The sequence below is a fragment of the Morchella sextelata genome, assembly GCF_020137385.1.
Source record: "Morchella sextelata strain SCLS chromosome Unknown scls_3, whole genome shotgun sequence".
NCBI classification, from domain to species: domain Eukaryota; kingdom Fungi; phylum Ascomycota; class Pezizomycetes; order Pezizales; family Morchellaceae; genus Morchella; species Morchella sextelata.
The window spans coordinates 2,713,287-2,726,561 of NW_025408618.1; the positions used below are offsets into that span (position 1 = coordinate 2,713,287).

The 13,275-nt window shown below is 48.1% G+C and overlaps 2 protein-coding genes across 2 annotated transcripts; one reads left to right on the top strand and one right to left on the bottom strand.

The window, feature by feature from the left end:
• Positions 1-4,756: 4,756 nt before the first annotated feature.
• Positions 4,757-5,095, top strand: H6S33_009523 (uncharacterized protein; the record flags this gene model as incomplete). The annotated part of the gene is made up of 1 exon (XM_044840927.1): positions 4,757-5,095. The coding sequence occupies one exon, from the start codon at positions 4,757-4,759 to the stop codon at positions 5,093-5,095; it is 339 nt and encodes a 112-aa protein (XP_044698338.1).
• A 650-nt stretch (positions 5,096-5,745) lies between these two features.
• H6S33_009524 (uncharacterized protein) lies at positions 5,746-7,215 on the bottom strand (the record flags this gene model as incomplete). Its single annotated transcript, XM_044840928.1, has 8 exons — positions 5,746-5,795; positions 5,932-6,041; positions 6,110-6,280; positions 6,479-6,522; positions 6,735-6,798; positions 6,864-6,898; positions 6,995-7,059; positions 7,203-7,215. 8 exons carry the CDS (start codon positions 7,213-7,215, stop codon positions 5,746-5,748), a joined length of 552 nt encoding a protein of 183 aa, XP_044698339.1.
• Between the last annotated feature and the right edge of the window lie 6,060 nt (positions 7,216-13,275).

Genomic DNA, 13,275 nt, shown 5'->3' on the forward strand with positions numbered 1-13,275 from the left:
CTTCACCCCTGATGCCGTAGAGAAAAGTACATATACATACACATACATGGTTCCATCTCTCTCACACCTTCCGCCCCTTCGCCCCGTCAGCTTTTAACTTTTTCTCTCTCTCCCATTGCTGCTTGCTGCTGCTGCTGCTGTTGAGGAGGATGATGATGATGATGCTACATCTACTGTCTTTTATCGCCACAATCAATTATCAACACGGATTTGCCTGCTTGCCACAGACAGTGATACTTTATGCAAGTACGGACGTCCTTAGAAAAGAGAATTAATCCCCCCATCCATAGCTGGCGTACCGTACCGTACTTACTGTATGTCCCTGGATACTGCCTACCACTTTGCACACTCAGTGATATTACAGCTTCAAGCTCTGGCCTGTAAGTAGGTTACTTGGCGCATAAGTGTGGCCATTCGATGCTCTATTTCTGACTGGAATAACCTTCTTAGGTAAAGTACATATGCTGTCTGTAACGTACTGTGGTGTGGAATGCCTTTATGTACTTTCCGCCCACCCCATCCTCCAGTCCCACGTACCTCGATCCAGCCGGAGGAGTTTCGCTCGCTGAACCCACGTCTGCGATACCCTCATTTCCGGCGGACGTTCTCGGAGACTCGGTAAACTGCAGTACCCTACAAGTCCTCTCTTTACCTATGAACAAGTTCCATGACAACCCGCCAGACAGAGAGGGACAGACAGACATGATGAGCACAGCTAGTAGCGTAGAGTACCAGGTAAACACACATATTGTCAGAGTGGTCACCATACTTACCTCCCACCACAAACCACCATAACCCCGGCCGGCGAAGCCCTGGGATGCTCCTCCCAGATACCTCCCTACCCAGCTACATGTACTCAGTACTCTAGCCCCCCATCGTCCGTTGATTGTCGCGCCACGACTGCTCCTCCACACCCGGCGCGGGCTGGTTGTGCTTGTCTGACACAATTTCGCATATGTCCCTTTACATCATAGGACGTGGATGTTAAGGTTTCTTCCCAACAAAGGCCCAGCTAGGGCTAGCCGAAGAAGAGGCTCCAGCTCGGTCGGTGGGGAAGTACATAGAGAGAGAGTATGTAGACAGGGAGAGAGAGCTGGGGGATGCATCAACAGATGTCCTTCGACTCCCCCGATCGCGATAGATATCATATCACGAACAGGATCTAGGATGCTCTTCTAATTTTCCTTTGTACCCATCATCGCCAACAGCATCAACAGGAGCAGCAGCAGCAAATCAGCACGCGGGCACCGCTTCTGCTGCTATTCCCTTTATTTATTAATACTTTTGGGGTTTTCTCTTATCCGCAAGAACAGCCTTTTGGGGCATAAGCGTTTTGGTGCCGGTGAGCGCGGGTCTCTTTGTAGTATCACGATGTTAGGCTTAGGTTGAAAGTTGAGGAAACGTCTGATATTAACACACCTACACCCTACAGCTCCCCCCTCTTCCCGGGCAACCGGATTGGTTCGAGGTAGAGTACTGTATGTATTTATATTGATTGTTACCCTTCCCAATATCGTATTGTATATATGTAGACCCCTCCATGTGTAACGAGGGCCTGAAGTGGAAAGTGTCTCGAATAGGTACATGTACCTACTGACTGGTATCACCACATGGCCTGCCAAACAATTGAGTGGATGTGGTAAACTATCCCACATACGGAGGGGTGGGTAGGCATCTCGATGGGGGTGGAGGGGATATTCTTTCTATCTTTACCCTTTTGGAGCACATCCTATGACTGCTCGAAGGGGTATCTATCGCTGTCTCTGGCTGGGCATTAACCTTCTCACCATGCAGAACAAGGTGGAGGTGCAACCTGAGATTGCCTTTCTAAAAGGGGTGTGTGTGTGAGCTAGATGTAAGACATGGCTCTCACTCGCGCAATATCAGATAGGGACGGTATCTAGATCTGAGAGGTGATGTTTCTTTCAGCAGCATCTACACCGTGCTACAACGGACAGGCGAACGAATACTCTTCTTCGCCAGTTAGCTAGCTAGGTAGCTGAGGGTTTGGATTTGGTGTAAGCTCATCATCCTCGAGATCCCTATCTACTAGCTAGTACAGTTAATGATTGCCGGCGAGATAGTCGAAATGCATCACCACCACTCACTTGCCAGTAAGACAGCACAACCGGCACTGAATGAGCAATGATGATTGACGAGAGCTCACCTGCAAAAAAAGATTTCTGTACCACTCGAGGGATTATGTACCCCTTCTAGTAAGCTACATATAGAGGAAGAACCTCCCTGGGAGTATATCTCGACTCCTCTGTATGTACTGTTAATTGGACAACCAGATGATGTTACGTTCCTCCCATTCCCCGGTTGCTAATTGTCAACTATCACCCAGACAACAAAAAACCTAATTCCCCTCACCCCTTCCCATTCTTCGACACTTCCCTTCATTTTGCCTTACACCCCTTGATGTGATGCTGATGCGCATTTCAACATTCGAGACACGTGTTGCGTGGGCATCACGCTATCCGCTAAGGTAAGGCATGATGTCCAAACACCACCATCCATGGAGCCACAGCCAGCTCCGTCCGGATGTTTCTACGAGCGAGAGAAAGTAGAAAAACGAATCTATACCTACCCCCAAAAAAAATAAAAAATAAAAAATAAACAAAAATAAGGCTCTGCCCGTCCAGTCCTTCCCTTCCCTTGGGGGTAGTAGGGGTGGGTGTGGTAGTAGAGTGGAATGGGTGAGCTTGGATCCCATCTTTTTCTTCAGAGCGTTCGTTTCCCGTCCCACATCCACCACCAACACTCACACACACCACCACAAGCACAACCCACAACCACAACCACTCAACACACAAGCACAAGCACATAACGCTTTGTAAGGAAAGTGGTTGATCCTTTTTCCCTGCCCTGTCCCTGCCCTGCCCCCCCATTACGGGATCTCAAACACCCGCCATTTTGGTTTGGCTTTGCCTGAAACAATCATCTTCATTAACTACCTAGCGAATCCCCGCCAGTCTTTCTTAGATTTCCTTGGGGGCAATTTTTTTTTCTTTCTCGGGCGCCGGAAAAAACGTGGCGTTGACTTGACAATTCTTTTTTGCACTTTTAATTTTTTTTTTTTTGCTGCTGTCTGCGCTGCGCTGGCTGGAGAATGAGAGTGAAAAGCGAGAAGCACATAGCACACGTGAGCAGCGTTTTGAAAAAACCCTTTCCCCTCCACGAGAGGAAGTGCAACAATTTACCGAGAAGTGCGTAACCAGCTAGCCCTCCCACCCTCCCCCGCTCTAACCAGAACTAGATAGAGGATGGGGCTCTTCCTCTTCAGGCAGCTACTCGGGCTTCCAGAAGCTCTCGCCTAACGGCAAATGCGGCAGAAAAGGGAAAGGGTAAAAAGAAGGAAGAAACCATCACGATTCACCACCGCCGCCGCCGGCCGCGCGACCCCGGCCAACGGCTTTTTCCATTCCTTCTAGAATCCGTACGCGAGGGGGAGCTAGAATATACCGCGCCCTGCCCTACCTACCCACCTTACCTAACGGGCGAGCGTTCGTCCCTGGATGTCTTGGCAACTAGCGTTGGCGGTCGGTACCTGGAGAGTTACGCGCCAGGCGCTGGCTAGCCGTGGGTTATGGACCCTATGCAGCAGCAACAGTAATCTATTCTGCTTGCACATGCTCCAAGACACGGTACGGTACGGCAGGTGGAGTATGGGGTTTGACATTACCTACCTACGTACAGCACGGCGGATCGATGAAAAAGAAAAGAGAAAAAAAACTTCAAGACATGTGCTGTGCTTCTAATGTACTCTATTGCCAGATAGAGTAGGGATCGCAGGCTTATGTACGAGTAAAAGTACATGTACTCTCAGGAAATTAACAAAATAAATGGTCACTGGACCTATCTATCTCGCAATGCCCATATATCGGCAGAGTGATCACGCCCCCCGCGATACAGTACCTACTCTACCTACAGAATTAACAGAAAAGCATTCTTCTGCTCATGATCAGTAGGATTCAGTACCGGTCGCGGCGGTACATGGTCCATTCACCCGCAATTACTCTTCTCGATAAGTAGATAGTAGATAGTAGATCTCCTGGATACGGGCCGCCCACTCAGCGTAATAGTTATTTACATGCCCCCCCACTCGTATTCATTCATTTCTCCCACCTCACTCGATCGATTAATTGTTCCCCTCACCCTCAGTGAAGTGTACCAGCTACAAACACTGAGATTCAATCTCGCATCAAAGGGCGAACCCTGCAATGTCAGATTTCGATTCCCCCAGTCTCTGCTGCTGCTCTGGAAATCTTGTACTCCTCTGCTCTGTTCTGCTGCTCTGCGTACAGTATACCCATACCGCGAGCAAGTCCAGGCAGGAGAGCGTTGACGGATCATGGCTCGACCTCCCGCAAAGGGCAACCGGCAAAGATCAGCCGAAAGGAAACACAGGAACTCGAGCACAGCACACGACATGTGTAAAAAAAAACACCTGCAGGCGTGTTCTGTACCACGACATGTGCTGCCTGCCTACTGTGCATGCCTTCCTGCCTTCTTCTGTGCGTCCTCAGAGGGAGAGTACTCTGCTCTAGGTTACATCTACATCTACAGTTACAGTTATGGGGAGGGGAAGGGCCATCACATCACCAGCACAATCGTAACTACACTCAATATCAGTCGGTGGAGTGCTCACTCTGGGTAGAGTACATGTAGTTACAACCAAACCAAACCAAACCAAACGGGCGTCCACCTGCATCACAGCACATCACATCACGGCATCGCATCAGGGTGATTTACAATGCACCTTGATCCAGGTACCGCCCGCCGCGTCTACTGCTGCTGGCTGGCTGCCAGCACAATAATTCCCCGATCCTCAATAAATAACCTCAGAGGGGCAGGCAACGCAGAGAGAGGGGTGATCAAGGGGGAGGGAAAGGAGGCTCTGCGGACCGGCCACCGGGGAGAGGACCGACTACCCGACGCGACGCGCGACCAGACCCATGGTTCAGGTTCTCGCGTTCAGGTTCAGGGCTTGACCCTTCCACCCATTCTCCCAGTTTTCTATTGGCCCCTCGCTCCCTTCCAGAATTTGATGGCGGCAAGGGTCAAGGGGGGGGTTTGGGGGTGTGGGAGGTGAGGTGAGGTGGGAGGGTGGAGTGGAGTGGAGGGTCGCGTAGGTAAACTGCCGTAACACTAGCGCGGTTCTAGAATCAAACTGGCTTGGGGGGGGGATAGAACCGTAACAAGGGGAACGGAACGAACTTTGAGAGAGAGAGGCTGGTTGGCGTTACTGCTGGCCCGTGCACAGACCACAGATCTGTCAATGCGATTCCTGATGAGGACGGCCCTGACTGATCTGGCTGCCTGCCTGGACAGTCTGCTGTCTGTCTGGCTGTCGCGTCGTCCACCAACCCAACTGCCAACTGCCACTTTTCTCTGACATGTGGGTCCAAATAATAATTCTTATCGGAATAACTCTTTTTTTTTTTTTCTCTCAGAAGGAAGGAAAAAATAAATAAATAATATATCACTTTCTTATATATGTTGGCCATGCTGGTAGGTACTGGGTAGTGCTTTTGTTAAATAGGTGTAGATAGCTGCGCATACATATTGTGATGGGGATTGCCTTTCTTCTCCTCCCCCCTCGACTTGCTTTGCCTACATACAATCGACAAGACTAACCCACATGTGCCCACATGAATGACTGACTGTTTGACCCGCATTAAATATCACTCGAAACCAACAAATTGGGGGTTCCCCATCTCGAACGAGATGAAACAACGGCCGCTACACAGTCCGACCAACAACAACACCAGCAACAATACCAACAGCAGTACCTACCTAGGTTTTTCTGTTATTTAATTTTGCATCGTGTATGTGTGTTCCTATCCCTTCCCTTCCACTAACCCCCCCACCCTTGGAAGAGCTCATCTCCTACCTACAACAAACCTTACCTACATATACATAACATACGTATCATCACTGCCACCACAGCCAGCAGCAGCAGAACCAGCACCCACCACCAGAAGCACACCAGCGACGAACAGTCATCAGCTAGAATCAATCCTACACCAAGAAATTGTCTAGTATTACGCGAGTCATTGCAAGCTCAAGAGGAGGGGCGCAAGACATGAAAAAAAAATTCACACACCCTGATGCTGGTAAGAAAGGTCTGGCAGGCATATGGGAAATATCCGGTCTCCTCTGGGCGAACCGATCACCAGATTTTGACAAGGGCATTCCAACGGGATACTCCTCCCCCGTAGTAAAATCGCCGGCTATCGGTTCAACGAGAGGAGGAAGAATAAGAAGAATGCCCGCCCTGGATCCTCATCAGTTGATTCCAGTAATCCAAACCAGAATCAGCATTGCCACTATCTAGGTACATAACTATATGGTCAGTGCGTGGCAAAGTCCTGGTGAGCACGACACACATACATACATTCGGCGAAAGAGGAAGAAATTTTTTTATTATATTCCTACTGGCCTGAGCTGAACAATCATTGACAGCATTGGCCACCGTTTATCGAGATGGTGCAGCGGAACTGAATTTTTCCTACGACGCTAATTACCCCCGCGCGAACCATATTGTTTGGAGGTAGACCAGTATCAGCTTCTCTCGCAGGAATAAAAATTCTGATGATTTTCAGTAACTGGCTATGGTGTCAATCGCGTGTTGGACGCAGGGAAGGGCCCCTTGGTACGCCAATAGGCAAGAGGTAGGGGGCTACCTCTCTCTAGATCTTTTACAAGATCGACAGATGAACCACACCCACCGAGCAAAATTTCAGCGATTCGCGAACACAGTGATCTTTTCTTTGACTACCAATCATTCTACTCCTGCCAGGGGCTATGGTCAGCGACGTCTTGGATATTATCATTGCATCCCCCATAGACCGCTTTACCGAAATCGAGTACAAGAAGCTTTACGTGGCAACATCTGTTGAGCTTGTCAGAAATACAAATACCTAGCTAATCATCGTCTGGCATACCAGCGGCAGCTGCCCTCAAAAAACAGGATTCTCAAGATACCTACCTGAACAGAGGGGAAATACAATATCCAACTCTCGCTGACGTTCCGGATGAGAAGGGACCGAGAGTCTTGGGTGCCGGAATTTCTAACCGTTGGTGCGATTCATCTGGTGAATATGAAATCCAGGCACATATGAACGTCTGTTAATCATGTTACCAACGGCCTTCTCACCGGTGTACTTTGTCTACTTTCCTCTATCTCTCCACCGTACATAGGACTTCCATCTCCTTAGAGGCGTTTGGAATGCGGCCACCTCGCAGCAATTGAGTTTCCTCTCGGCTACTCAGCGGGCTTTCTGATTGGCGGGCCCGCCGGCCTAATCAGCCTATCAGGGCGGATTTAGAATCGGCACCAATGCGGTGAAGTAAACGATACATCCATATCGATGTCTCGATTACAAGAGACCTCTGTATTGCGTAGGAATGAGATGTTTTTCATATCTATGGCGATTTGGCACATTAAAGTCATAACCAATCACTCGTCCTGATTCTATCGTTCTTTTTTAAGGAGAGGGGAAATGTTTCCGACAGATGTGATGAAGTGACAATACCCGCTCGCCGCCGACCTGCCGTTTGGCGGATGGACGGGTGCTTACCCCGCAGCACTCCGACCAGATGCTGTCCGCACAGACAGCTGGCCCGAGTCTCAACAGCCAATGGTTTCGGCGGGCAAAAACACCGTCGATGGTCGGACGTCTATCAGCTCAACTACAATCAAGTACTGTACTCCTTCGAGCGGGGCAATGCAACGGCCAGCGGAGCGGAGTAAGAAAAGTGCTTGAGCAGTTTTTTCTCTTGATAGGAATTGTTTTTTTTCTTTACAAATCGCCTGTGGTGAGAAGATCAGCGGAAAAACTCGGATGTCGGACTGGGCGCTAGGAGACGATTTCTATTTATGTGAAATGGTGTTCGGACTCTCCCATTAGGCTTTTTGCGTGACATGTCCATGTCATGTGTTGCTACCACGTGCCCTATTCTCAGGAGACCGCTACTGTAAGCCTCAGGATTGCCGTGTGAATTTCCTCATGGGGGAGGCTGCTATTAGTTATGTTTTTGTTTTGGCGGAGAGATTCTACTATTGGTGAACCTATCACGGCAGTCCCATGTGTTGTGGTACTAGTTGGTAGAATCAAGTAGCAACTATGTGCCAACCAATGACAATATATATTTGTTTATTGAAGCCCAGAATGGAATCAATATTTGCCGTGAAAATGAAATAATCATCTATCGAGAGGCCTAGTAGGCACTTAGATAGGCTAGCTCGCGCACAAATGATCGCTCGTAATCTGTAGGCTCCGGGATCCGCAAAAAAAAGCACCTGGAGGGATATAGCTAAGAAGTACTGCAACTTCTTTTACCTATGATAGGCGAGTGAGAAGCAGTGATCATACCTAAGAAAAATAGTAGTGTTTGTTGTAAACCGTTCTGATCGGTCAGAAATACTCTACCTGAACCTCTGTTCGAACTGAAGTAGATGCCCGATTGACCTCAGTTCAAGTAGACCGCAAGATGAAGACTAGTTTGTAGTTTTAGGTGAACCCCTAGCCAGTCCACCATCGATAACGTCATTTCATTCACTTATTTATGAACCCCATGAAGCTTGGGCGCTCGGCAGATAAATCTGGCCATATCCGAGTGATCAACCATGAGTTGTATGTAATTTTATACCGTATTTTCTTGGGGGTGCGCCGAGACAAGCCCAGTAAAAGAAAAATAGTTTTGCATTCCTCTAGGAAAGCCACTTTTAGGGAATGGGCCGCCGGATATCTAAATTGATATTCAGGTACCTAGCCTCATACCGACAGTTTTCAATATATAGTGCATGGCGGGTGGCATGTTGAGCTAGGCACAAGATGAGCGCGAGCAGGTACCTCTTAATCTTGCTAGACTTACCCCACGGGGGGTAACTATCTTACGCCAACAAAATATGATTTTGAAAGCCGAATTTCGTCTCGGGAACAGTTTCTGCTCTCGATCGAAATCAATAGTTCGTCATTTCTCGCTTGAACGCTTGTACTCCCCCGAGACAGTAATATTCCGGCGGTGATTAGTTAGTGTCCACACATAAAACGGTCTTTGGCCGAAGTAGGTGCCGATATGTATGTAGAAGAAGCCAACATGTGATGTGGGGGATGCCGGCAGCACTAACTGGGGACCGTGCCTGATCAACAGCTGCAGGCTGCATAGAGTAGTCCAAGAACACTCTGCATACTCTAGTTAGGCAGTTGTACAGACCCAGTCGATCTCAAAACGCCATGCAGTTGCAAGTCCTCATCTATGTAGAGTACAAACTGGCCAAAGCTTAACCAAAATCGAGCACAATGTGTTATTGTGGAGGTTGATAAGGTGTATAAAACCCGGGAAGCATTGTTAGAGAAAGTTATGTGGAACGGATGGTTCATTCCCCGTTCTCCGTGGTACTGGGTGACCGAACCGTGTCTCATATGCACCCGGCAGATCAATTTTTGGCTTTTCGCTTGGGCCTCACGACCCGGGGGCTAGTTGCATCCGACGTTCTGCATTGGTTAAAGCAGCTCTAGCGATAGTCATTTCTCCTTCTAGAAGGCAGCATGTAGGTGCCCTGGCTAACTTTTGCTATTGAAGGGGCTATTTGTCGGTAAACCTCACAGTTCAAGCCCAAAATCATGGATGTGACATTTATCAGTCTTGGAGAGAGTCCTTTCCTATTGATCATAACTCAATCATTACGTATCACTCGGTTTGTGGAAAGCGTGAGAGTGAACCAGAAATCCAAATTAGGCTCTTCCAGGACCTATAGAAGGATCAAAAGTGGTGGAAGCACAGACTTTACCATGTCACTCAGCGTGTGCCACTCGTAAAAACAATGGATTGCTACTTCTATGCCTTATTCGTAGTTTCCGGATGAGACCGTACTTTCGGGATGCCATCGTGCGTACATGGCACCCTTTCCAGCACCATTTCTGGCAATATGACCCTGAAGGTATGTGTGGAGCCTGATATCGCGAAGTTGGACGTCTAAAGGGGCTGAAGCCATAGTGGGGGTGGGTGTTATAATTTTGGATGCTGGCTTCTGATATCGTTGCAGGCTTCCTTATATAGGCACGCCACTAATCTCGCAACTAAGGATTGCATTCCTTAGGTCAATGCAGCGGAAGCTTGTGTTTGGGTGTTCCCGGTTCTCGGGTTCAAATGATGACCCGTCCTCGACCCTTTTCGCGGGAATATCCAGTTGCCTTGATCTGAGCGCAATCGGTCCTCGCCGAAGCTCAAGATAACCGAAGCTTTCAGACTTGAGAGCCTGGGAGATAAGAAGAAAGAAGACATCAGAGATGATGGTTCTGTCAAGAGGTTAGTTAAGGGGGGTTCTTGTTACATGTGTGTGTGCGCGTGTACTTTGTGGTGTAGCCGGGTTACCGCCATTTCAAAGCCACGCCCCCACAACATACATGTAACCTTTCTCGCCCACGCAATTTCTGCGTTTAAATACATGTAGCTGCTAACGACTCTGTATACCTGAACTATGTGAGTCGAGTTTACATAAGTTTGGTTTATTCACTCGTGTTGGTATTCGAACCCACTGTCCAAGAGTGGGCATGATTCGAGGATTTCTTTTCGGAAGCATACCAATTCAAGAAAATTTGTCTATCATTGAGTACCTATTTTCCCGCTCAATCTACATGGGGTACAGCTGTACTAAGCTACCACCATCACCAACGCCGCGGATTCTCTTCTCAACGAAGGCCGTAACATAATCTTTCTGAGGCTCCTGCTCTTGCCGTGAGTAAAACCGACGACTCCGAAGAGAGAAGCGACGCTAGAGTTTGCGTATAGCTAAGGTGAAAAAGGGGGGGGGCGGTGCATGTCTTGAGTCACCAACAATTTTTCAGAGTGGCAGTGTTCAAGGACGTACCACCAAAGACAGTATGTTGTTGGATCAATATTACAAGAATTTTGCATTTGAGCTATTGGGACACATGTATCCGAAACAAGTGCTAACCACCACTAAACATGACCCAACAGTAAATGTATCTGGCCTTATTCATAGGCGATCACTCGCTCATTAGGATTGTGGGTGGATACAAGACGTAGTCGAGTGTCTAATGTACCCGGGGGTCCCTAAAAGTCGCCAAGAGGCACCCAGACTCCAATGTTTTAACACAACACAACGCCTGAATAAGATAGATTTTCTGATCATATGCATGACACAGGAGTCTCTAGGATAGAACCTGCGTTTTTCAAGTCTTTAATTTGGATTTTTTAGCCTACAAAAGGGACAACTTCCGGCCAACAAAGGTGATAAAAGGACAAGCAACAGCTATTCATAATACCTCTTGCTAAAACTATGATCCCCACCTTCTAAATTATCATAAATCTACTTCGCATCTTGTTGGCTAGTTTCGCGATCGTTGTTGAAAAATATGGATTATATGATCGTTGCATTACTTATAGGGACCCCCGGGTATATATACTTGGAAAGAAAATTATATCCCTAGACCGATTCAACTTGATCCTTCCATGTGTGAGGGTGCATACAGAAATGCAATTTGAGAGTCGTCGGGGCCATCAGGGAGGGAGGAGCTTCATATTTTCATTAGAAAGCTACTGGATAGTGAAGAAATCCCCCCCCCATACCTCTGAAACAGTCTTTTGCAATGCCTAGTACTAAGAGACAGGAACGTCTAAAGATGGAAGTCACTCTGGGGTAGAAAGTGGGGAGAGGGCCCTGCGGACGGGGGGCCTCAATGGGAATGAGAGCTGGGGATAAAGCTATGGCTAAGAAAGTTACTTAACCTGAGATCAAGGGGGCATACGCTCATTATTGCTTACTCTGCATTTCACCCTCAAAATGATCGAAACAATTCTTATGTTACTCGATTGACTATTTAGTGTTCCACGCTGGCATTTCAAGCTAAGGGTGAGTTACTTCGCGGATGGATGGCAATTCATGAACTATCAGAATGAGAGATAGACTTTGACAGTTCGACCAGCTAGAACCATCCGACCAGCTAGGACATATATATTCACCTCATGCTCGCAATGAAGGAATTGCGAAAGGGTGAAGGGTGAGGGGTGGGATGATGGCGCTACCGTACAGTGATGAGATCTCGGTAACGAGTAAGTTCGATGTACTGTAAGTGGCGAGAAAAAGAAGAAGAAGGAGGAGAGTAGCTAACTCAAGAAAGAGATAGGACCATGAGCCCCCTAGGCCTTTCTGGCGCCCCACCACGATCCGCACACGAGCCATGCATTTCAACAAATGGGCGTAGTGTCTGTAAACCTTTGTTTGCTAAGGATACCGTGACTATGACATACTTGGAGTTTATCCTTAAGACGTATCTTACATATGTTTTGCGCCCGGGTTAGACCAGGTCGCTAACAGCAGCATATTTATGGCATCATAGAAAATCACTCGCGTGCCAAGAAACGAGATTCCCGCTGTCTGCGGTGCCGGCAGCATCAGGGAAGATAGGTGGGGTCACTGTGAGGAGTACTATTACTCTCTAACAGATTTTACGGGTGGGTGGTTACCACCCAGCTACGTACCAGGCCGACGAATTCTCCACCATTTACAGAATCATTTCTTCGGATGTCTAAACAGTCCTCTTTCCCTTGTATCATGGTTGAACAGCTGGGATAGTCGCAAGTTTTCCAAGCTCCAAGTCAAAACTGAGGATGGTAAGGCTACACGCTGTAGTCACTCTTTTATCATGTGGGGCGAGACCCACTACTGAGGCTATAACATCTCTACCAACCAGACCTGAATGAAATGGATGGTTTCTCCGTTGACCAAACAACCCTGCTGTCCAACCAATTAAGCACCCTATCCGTCAAGATGGTAGACAGAAAACTCGGCCTACCAAACCTACATATACAAGGCTCAACGGGTCGAGCCATCCACCTAGTGGAGGTCCCGCAGACATCCTATGAGAATCACTCTTTCATGACTTTTATGAACCCCTCGAAATTGCCATGCCTGCCTAATAGGCCTAAAGCTCTTTAAACACGATGAATCAGCTATCACGAAGCATACCAAGTCATAGAGTATGTTTGGTCAATTTGGTGTGGGGGGTATGAGGCGCCTTGTTCATCGAGTCCATTCCATTGGCCAGGTAGATAGGACGCTCTTTTGGTCGGTGGGGTAATTTGGTGAACTTACGGAGTAAAATAACTTTGATGGGTGGCTGTTTGGGGAGATCGATCAAGGACGTCGTATCTCTTGGCGTTGGCGAGCAGACAGACATTGGATTACATCCCCACCCTTGCGCCCCGCAGCAACACACTTAGCTCAGTTACCCTAATGCT